This window comes from Arachis ipaensis, chromosome B3, assembly GCF_059453495.1.
Source record: "Arachis ipaensis isolate K30076 ecotype BB chromosome B3, ASM5945349v1, whole genome shotgun sequence".
Lineage (NCBI taxonomy): Eukaryota > Viridiplantae > Streptophyta > Magnoliopsida > Fabales > Fabaceae > Arachis > Arachis ipaensis.
This window is the reverse complement of record NC_142438.1, coordinates 20,035,364-20,045,379: the sequence shown is the minus strand read 5'-3', so window position 1 is coordinate 20,045,379 and position 10,016 is coordinate 20,035,364. Positions and strand designations below refer to the sequence as shown.

The following is a 10,016-nucleotide window of genomic DNA, read 5'->3' as shown; positions in this document are numbered from 1 at the left end:
AAATTTTAATAAAATTAGAGGATATTGTATTAAATTGAATTCTAAATTAATCCTTTAAAATTATTCTAAAAATACTATTTAATTATCAATTTGCTAATTGGTTTTTAATTAAGTATTCTATTTTAAAATATAAGATAATATAATTAATTTTCTTTGCTTATAAAAATAAAAGTATTAAATTCTGAAATCTCAATTATTTAAACTAAATCATATAAAATTTTTATTATTTTATGTTTGCTAAATTTTATAATTTAAATATAGAAAATAATTCGATAATTATAAAATCGGATAAAATCTTAAATTATTCTAAACTCAATTTATCAAAATTTGCTTTAATTTATCTTTTGTAAAATAATTTTTGAGATTAAAGTATTTAATGAAGAAATAAATCAAAATTAAATCTTAATAAGATTTTTTGAATTTCTGGGTCTTACATTATGTACCACAGATATAACATAGGTGAAGTTAATAATAATAATAATAATAATAATAATAATAATAATAATAATAATAATAATAATAATAATAATAATAATAATAATAATAATAATAATAATAACTCAAAGACAAGTTTATTTAACTTGTCAAATATGAATGAAGTTATCAGTATTTTTTAGATTTTATTAAAATTTAATTGAGATAATATATAAAGTATTGAATAGCTTTTTTTAATTAGTTAAGATTATATCATTTATTTATTTTCATCTTTTTATGTAATATTATTATCCATATCAAAATAGTATAAAGTGGTTTAGTAGATAATTTTCAGACATAATTTTAATTATTTTTTTAGTATAAATATATGTACATTAAAATGTTTAATTGGCTATTTTTGTTAGAAATTATATAACTTTTAAGAGTCATCTTATTATTTTCAAAAAATATTTGTGCCTTTAGCAAGTGAATTTTCTTAGAGGAATGCTTTTATTAATTAATTACTAAAAAATAAAAAATAATAATAAAAAAACATAAATAAAATTTAGAAACATTTATTTTTTTTATTAATCTTTGTAATTAATTTTCGTTAACAGATAGATTAACAATAAGCAAAGTTAAATATGGGTCCAAGAAAAACAAATTTTTAAGAATGTATGAGTTCTATTACTGTTAAAAAATATGAGTGTCTTTTGAAGTACATCAATTACGGTAGCAATTGACATATCACAATATTCTAAAATTTTGACACCTATTTATCTGTATATGTAAAAAAAATTTAATATTTACATATTAATATTCGCCTAAAAGTATTATTATTATTAGAGCAATTTATACAAATAAAATGGTTGAAAGAAAACGTTATGCAAATACAACATTGGTAAATTATAAACGTAAATGCAACAAAAGTAATTGTATGTAATCCGCTACACCTTATAGCGGAACTCAGATGCATGTAATCTACTATACCCTCTCGCAGATTACGTGGAGAGCGTGCATAACATAAACCGCTACACCCTGTAGCGGTTTATGACCAAATTTTTGCAATGCATAATCCGCTACACCCTGTAATGGATTATGAGTAGAGTGGCTCATTATATAAACCTGTGTAATAGTAACAACCCATGATGCAAAATGCACGAAATGATACAAAATATAATCGTTATTTGCAATAAGTCGTACGAAAATAATAGCCACCAGGCATTAACACTAACACAAAATAAGTTAACTACATAAGTCATACAAATATAACTGTCACAAGTCGTTAACCTTAACAGAAAATAAATAAGTCATATTACAATGATAACGGTCGAAACTAAGACAATGGGCACTACTGCTGGTCACCATCAACATCATAGTCGCCCCCGAATGGACCAAGTAGGTACAAGCATGTGCCACATCGAGTCGGACGCCTAACCCTGGCCGCTCGCCGATCTCCGGGTGGAACCTCCTATAGTCCAACTCCAAATGCAGATGCTGGCATCCCCCTCATGCCGAACCAAGTGTCGTACGGGTTGCCTACGGGCTCATTCAGGTCGACCGGGAGCTAGGTCTCAGGAATCTGAGACGGAACATCCGCTGGCTGTGGCCTATACTCTGGAGGGTCGGATGGGCCGCTTGGAATCGGAGTCTGGTACTGATGAACGTCGTCAACCCGTATGATCTCAGCAAAATTCGCATAGAACTGGGGTCCAGCCAGCTGATCGTCCAAATCCATAGTGAAAGAAGTGGTAGCAAGATCAGCTAACATTTGCGTGCTACACTCTATTTTTTTAATTAATAAATTACTTCCTTAATATTGAATAACATATACAATTATTAAAATATTGAAATAAAATAAAGACACTTACCTCTTTATTGATGGTTCCGGCTACGTGAGCAACGCCGTCGAGCCGGTACAACCGCTGTTCATCCTCCATTCTTCCAACACTCAAAATTTTCTCTCCCTTCTCTCTACTTTCTCTCTCTAACTTTCTTTCCAAATTTCTTTAAATGAATTCCGCTACAGGGTGTAGCGGATTATGCATTGCAAAAATTTGGTCATAAACCGCTACAAGTGTAGCGGTTTATGTTATGCACGCTCTCCACGTAATCCGTGAGAGAGTATAGCGGATTACGTACATCTGAGAGGGTGTAGCGAATTACATATAATTACTTTTGTTGCATTTGCGTCTGCAGTTTGCTAATGTTGTATTTGCGTAATATTTTTCTTTAATTATTTTATTTGTGTAAATTACCCTTATTATTATATACTACTTGATAAAATTTTAAATTGTAGTGAGCGTTTACTCTCACACCAATAAAAATAGATTCATCCCTGGTTGAAGGATTTTTTAGGCCATAAAGGGTATTGGGCTAGTTTGTATTATTGGTTTTTCCTTTTATGGGACTAGCTATTGCCGTCGAATTTGTGCCAGATTTTTTAATTTAAATAAATTAAATAAATATTTTATTTATTAAAATAAATAATTTTAAAATTTATTACAAAAATACGTCATCTACTCTTATCTCGTTTACACTCTAAATGAAATAATTTTTAATGTATTTCGTTTACAGAGTAAACGAGATTATATTGTAAATAAGATATGTGTATATTTTTCATTTTCATATATCTCGTTTACAAGATACATTAAAAATTATCTCATTTACAGTGTAAACAACATATATGTATTTATAAATATAAAAATATATTTTTTAAAATAATAAAAAATATTAATAATTTAAATTGAACCAAATTCTTAAAAATAAAATATTTTAAATAATAGAAAAGATAGACAGTTTTATATAATAAAAAATATGAGCAATTTTAAAAATAGAAAACTATTAATACGTTTACTTCTCGTAACCGTTGAAATAAGTAAGAACACATAAGTAGCACGTTAAACTGCCCATTATTAATACGATTATATTTTTTTTAACTACTCACTATTAACACCATTGCTTCTTCCATTACTTCTATTCACTGTCTGTTATTATATACTTTTAATATTTTTATGTACTCTCTTGGGTATTAATTTTTAAATTTAAATTATATATTTCAAATTTCGTTTATTGTTTGAGAGTATATAAAAAAATATATATTTTAAATTATATATATTGATAATCAAGAAAGAACATAAAAAGTTTAAAAGTTTTGTCAGTTAAAATTTAATAAACAAATTATCTTTCAGTTAAAAATTTAAAGTATTTAAATTGATTTAGTGTAAATCTTAATAAAAAATTGTCAGTAGATGAAAGGAGTCGAAGAAGTAATAGTGTTAATAGTTGATAGTTAAAAAAAATATTAATCATATTAATAGTTGACAGTTTAACAGTGTTATTGATCTGCTTTCACTTATTTTAACGGTTGAGAGGATAAACGTGTATTAATAGTGTTTCATTTTTAAAATCGCTCATCTTCCCTATCATATATAACCGTTCATCTTTTTTATTATTTGAAATATTCTATTTTTAAGAGTTTTGTCTAATTTAAATTATTAATATTTTTTATTATTTTAAAAAAATATATTTTATATTTATAAATACATATATTTCGTTTACACTATAAACGAGATATATGAAAATTGAAAAAATTCACATCACTATAAACGACATTAAAAATTATTTCGTTTACACTGTAAATGAGATAAGAGTAGATGAGATATTTTCGTAATAAATTTTAAAATTATTTATTTTATTATAAAATATTTATCTAAATAAAAAATCCATTTGTGTCGCCATAATTGGGATTATCATTGCTTTCTTTCCTCTGATTCAAATCTTTCAATCCTTGCAAAATAGCAAACCTCTTACTGTAAAATGTTATCGAGCTTGTAATTTAAATAACTTGCAAGAGCAAACTTGAAAAGAAGAAGGCTTGTGATGCAGCCTTGAATAGAGAAAACAGAGGAGAGAAGAACGAAATTGTGATTGAGAAAGAAAGGGATTTTGGAATAATTCGATTGATTCAAAGAGTCAAAGCTACATGCAATATATATAGCTGTACAAATAGAAAAAATTAAATAACTAACTAGTGTAAAATTTAAATCTAACAAATCTAACCAACTTGCTAACTATAAAAAACAAACTCTACAGCTATACAAAATAAACTCTAACAGATTGCTATTTTGCTGTATTTTAACTTTATTGGGCAATACAAAGTATGTAGTTGTATTATGTTACATCCCCCCACAAGCTGGTATTACTTGGTTGTGCAAATCAAGTAATCCCAGCTTGGAAAGCAAGTGAAAAAATGATTTGGGAGCAAGGGGTTTAGTGAAAAGATCTGCAGGTTGATCGCTAGAGATAATGTGCCTGAGATTAGAAATTACTTCTTTAAACTTGTTTCGAACCACATGACAATCTACCTCAACATGCTTAGTTCTCTCATGGAACACAAGATTTGATGCAATGTAGATAGCCGAATTATTGTCACAAAAAATATCAATCGGAAGAGGAGGCTGAATGTCAAATTCCTTTAACAGCTTGAGTAACCAAATAAGCTCACGAGTGCCATTAGCAAGGGAACGATATTCAGCTTCTTAGGAGAACCTTGAAACCGTGGCTTGCTTTTTACTCTTCCAAGAAATGAGAGTGTTTCCAAGAAAGAAGCAATAGCCACTAATAGATTTTCTAGTGTCTTTGCAAGCACCCCAATCAGAATTTGTGTAACCAGACAGTGTAAAGGAATTGTTGCTTGAGAAAAATAGGCCTGTTGCAGGGGATTGCTTAAGATATCGAAGGATTCGATAGGCTGCCGTTAAGTGAGCATCAATGGGTGAATCCATGAACTGAGATAAGCACCCAACTAAATAGCTAAGGTCAAGTCTTGTATTTGTAAGATATAGAAGTCTGCCCACCAATCTGCGATACATGGTTGCATCAGGAAGAGGAGAACCTGAATCCTTAGACAGGGAGGTAGTGTACTCCATAGGCGTAGAAGCTGGCTTGGCACCAAGTAAGCCACAATCCGTGATTAAGTCTAATGCATACTTCCTTTGATACAGTGCAATACCGGTTTTGTTGTGCACTACCTCCATACCAATAAAGAACTTGAGGATGCCAAGATCCTTAATCTTGAATTTATCATCTAAGAAAATCTTAACAGCCTGAATTTCATCCAGATCGTTCTCTGCCAGTACTAGATCATCCACATAAACAAGGATGTCAGTAAATCTTGTACCGGTGGATTTAGTAAACAATGAATGATCATTTTCAGATTGAGTAAACCCCAAGTCAGCAAGAGCAGCAGAGAGTTTGATGTTCCACTGGCGACTAGCCTGCTTCAAGCCGTACAAAGACCTCGTCAACTTGCAAACTAACTTGGGATTCAAACACTGCAGTCCCTTTGGGAGCTTCATGTAAATATCTTCATGAATGTCGCCATGAAGGAAAGCCGTATTCACATCAAGCTGATGAAGGTGCCAGTTATTCGCTGCGGCAATTGCAAGGAGAACCCTCACAGTGCTCATCTTCACAACGGGACTAAAGGTGTCCATGTAGTCAACTCCGGGAATTTGAGTGAAGCCTTGGGCAATAAGCCGCACTTTGTGTCTCTCAATGGTGCCATCCGGATTGAATTTAGTACGAAAGATCCATTTACAACCAACTGCATTCTTCTCAGGAGGAAGAGGAGTGATGATCCAGGTCTTGTTTTGCTCAAGAGCAGTGAGTTCTACCTCAATGGCCTTCCGCCAGCAATCATGCAAGACAGCCTCAGAATAGTGTTTGGGATCCGGGTTATTTATGAGAGAGAAAGTAAAGACTAGGTGCTTGGGAGAGAATAATGCATATGACAAATGATGAGAAAGAGGATACTTACAAGTTGAAGGTAATTGGAGCGCATTCATTGGATCTCTATGTGATGAAATGTGGAAACAATGGAAATCTTTAAGATAAGATGGTTGTTTTCTTTCTCGTTCAGACCTTCTAAAAATTGGTACAACAGGTGAAGGTTCAATGTTAGTGGATGTATGGTCTAATGATGCTTGTGTTGATGCTGGTTCCAATGCTAAGGATGATGCAGAAGTAATTATGTCATTAGGAGATGCCACTGGCGATGCAAAATTTATAGATGAATCTAATGCAATGCTTATAGTGGGAGGTGCTGGTGTGTCATGATGAGATGCAGCTGTATTATATGTGAAATTATCATAGTAAAATGCAAAAGGGTCAGAATTTGACAACTCCAATGGATGTTGATGCATGGAAGGGAGATCGCTTGTCACTTGTTTAAAAGGAAAATGATGCTCATAAAATTCAGTGTTCCTTGATATGAAAAGTTCTTTTGTTTTCAAGTCAAATAGAATGGATCCTTTTGTCCCTGATTGATACCCGAGAAAAATACATTTTCGAGCTCTTGGATCTAATTTTCTTCTACCAACACTTAAAGTAGTGGCAAAAACTAGACAACCGAATACCTTGAGAGAAGTTAAATCTGGTTTAGCGTTGAAAAGAGCTTCATAAGGAGTTTTATGTTGTAAGTAAGTGTTTGGCAGTCTATTAATCAAATGTACCAAATGTTGCACTGCATAGTGGCAAAAACATTTTGGAACATGAGAATGAAACAAAAGTGCTCTTGCAACATTCAATATGTGTTGATGCTTTCTCTCAACAATTCCATTTTGTTGAGGAGTCTCAACACAAGATGTTTGATGCAATATTCCTTTTGAGTTGTAGAAAGAATTCATTTTAAACTCCATTCCATTATCTGTTCTAATTTGTTTCACACTTTTATGAAATTGGGTTTGCACTAGTTGAACAAAATTTTGCACCAACCTCGCAGCTTCTGATTTCAATTTCATGCAATAAATCCAAGTGAACCTTGTTTTATTTTCTACAATAGTAAAAAAATATTTATGGCCAGAAGTTGATAGAATTGAGAGTGGCCCCCAAATATCTATGTGTATTAAGTCAAAAAGACTTTCAGAGTGTGTATTACTATTAGAAAATGACAATTTCTTTTGTCTAGCAAAGTGACAAGAATCACAAACATGAGATGATGAGATGCGCTCGATGAATGGAAATGTATTTTTCATTATGCACATTCTGCTATATGGTAGATGACCTAGTCTAGCATGCCATAAGGCTCCTAAATTCTGTTGCACTGTCAAATTTATTAAGGGTGTATGAACTGCTGGTGTAGTTAGCTTCCAAGGTTGAGCATTCATCACATAGAGATCACCAATTACTTTAGCTTGCCCAATCATCTTCAATGATGGGAGTTCCTGTATCTCACAAGAAGAATCAGTGAATTTTAATTCACAATGCAATGACTTTGTGAGTTTAGAAACTGAAATCAAATTGTATTTAAAGTGAGGTATGAATAAGACATTAGTAAGGATCAAATGGTTAGAAAGTTGTACAGTACCACAAATGTTTGTAGTGGTGGTGGAGCCATCAGGTAGATTTACTAAGACCGACTTCATATAAAAGAAAGTTTTAAAAGACTCTTGAATGTAAGATGCATGATCAGTGGCTCCACTGTCAAGTATCGAAGAGATTTTATTAAAATTTGATGACATACTCAAGAAATGCCTACCTTTTGGCTGAGTGAGGGTGGCTGAAGAAGTGATGTGGTTAACACTATGGGAAGCTGGCATGAATGGTTGTTAGAGGAGGGCCAGTAAAGTTTCTTTCTGATCTGGAGTTAACACAAGTACTGTATCATTACTCTTTTCATCTGAGCTAGAATCAGTGATCTCAGCACTAGAATTCTCAACTGTCCCTTCAGTGTTGATTTGATTAGCTACTCGTTGTTTTAAGTGAGCAGGAAAGCCATTTTTCTTGTAGCAAGTTTCTGCTAAATGACCAATTCGATTACAGTAGCTACAAAGCTTAGAAGTGTATCCTCGACCATAGGATTTCTGAGTGCCTCCTCTACCTGTACTTCTCCCACGACCTCTGCCTCTCGCTGGGAAAGAACCACCTCCAGCTGAGGCTTGCACTTCCAAAGAATTAGTCACAATTTTGCTATCAGACAACTCATAATTCAACTGTTGTTCCTGTTGAGTTAGCATAACTAGCACAGTGTTGATTTCAGGCAATGGCGTCATAAGCATAATTTGTGATTTAACAGTGGAATATTGTTCATCCAAACCTCTCAAAAATTTAACAACATATTCTTCAGATGCATGATCTCGAACGATTTTTAATCCACAAGAGCAACCACTCACACAAGCAACACAATTAGGGATGGCATGAAAATTTTCTAATTCTTCCTAAATAGCCTTCAGCATTGTAAAATAAGAGGCGACAGAGAGATCACCTTGTTTGAGCGCATAGAATTCTTCTTTCAACTCACCTACTCGAAAAACATCTCCATGTGAATAACGATGCTTCAAATCGTTCCATAAATCTGGAGCTGAACTAATCCACATCACGCTTTTAGCGATCTCAGGACTGAGAGAGAGGTTAATCCAAGAGAGAAGAAAATTATTGCACCTATCCCATGCTTCGAAAGTAGGATCGCCTTCGGTCGGTTTCGGAATCGATCCATCAAGGAACTTCACCTTATTCTTCGATCTCAGTGCTCTCCACATGTCGTGCGACCACTGGTAATAATTTTGAGGCGTTAGCTAGAGCGGAATCAGAGAAGTTCCAGGACTTTCACCTGGATGAAGAAAATAAGGACTGATCGGATCAGAAATGGCAGAAGAGGAGCCGGATCTGCCGATGTGTGCTTGAAACTGAGAGAATTGACGCATGAAAGTAGTGAATCTCTCAAAATCTACAGCGGAATTCGATGAATGACTCGCATTCAAATCTGATGAATGATCTGCCATTTCTGAGAAAGAAAGGAATTTTGGAATAATTCGATTGATTCAAAGAGTCAAAGCTACATGCAGTATATATAGCTGTACAAATAAAAAAAATTAAATAACTAACTAGTGGTGTAGAATTTAAATCTAACAAACTAACCAACTTGCTAACTATACAAAACAAACTCTATAGCTATACAAAACAAACTCTAACAAACTCTAACAGATTGCTATTTTGCTGCATTTTAATTTTATTGGGCAATACAAAGTATGCAGCTGTATTATGTTGCACTTACCTTTCACATTCTGATTGTCCTTCCTTTCACCAACGATCCTTCCTTCATCTCTCATATCAGCTCTATTGCACACCACACCACTACCATCCATGGCCCATAGGCCCCACCTCCTTCCTTAATTACACCTTTGCTCTTTCATTGTTCACTTGGAGAGTTTAACTATTCTCTTTCCTTCCAATATTTTTTTTGTTTGGCTCTGTTAGGACAGTGGGCCTTCTCATGTCCTACAATCCTACACCCAAAACAAATATTTTTGAGTCCCTCATATTCTACTAAGGACCTCGCTCCATTAATGGAATATTGAAACACTAGAGGTTTAGTTAGGTCCAACTCCATATATAGTCTGACAAACTTTCTAATACATTTATCTGTAGTATTAGTGTCCACCTTCAGCATAGTCCACCATATTTCTTATACTTACCAAAATTTTCTTCTTATAATATTCTATTGCAGAGCCTGGTAGCTTCACCAAGCTACAATTATATCTATGGTTGCTTCCATTAGATTGAAGTTGGGAATCCACATATGGATAGAAAGATAGTTGTTT

The 10,016-nt window shown here is 33.0% G+C and overlaps 1 protein-coding gene across 1 annotated transcript; it reads right to left on the bottom strand.

The window, feature by feature from the left end:
* Positions 1-8,633: 8,633 nt before the first annotated feature.
* Positions 8,634-8,954, bottom strand: LOC148569988 (uncharacterized). Its single transcript, XM_088506774.1, has one exon. The coding sequence runs from the start codon at positions 8,952-8,954 to the stop codon at positions 8,634-8,636; it is 321 nt and encodes a 106-aa protein (XP_088362900.1).
* Between the last annotated feature and the right edge of the window lie 1,062 nt (positions 8,955-10,016).

Coding starts and splice junctions, on each gene's coding strand:
- LOC148569988 (XM_088506774.1), bottom strand. CDS start 8,954: ATGTGGAGAGCACTGAGATCGAAGAATAAGGTGAAGTTCCTTGATGGA.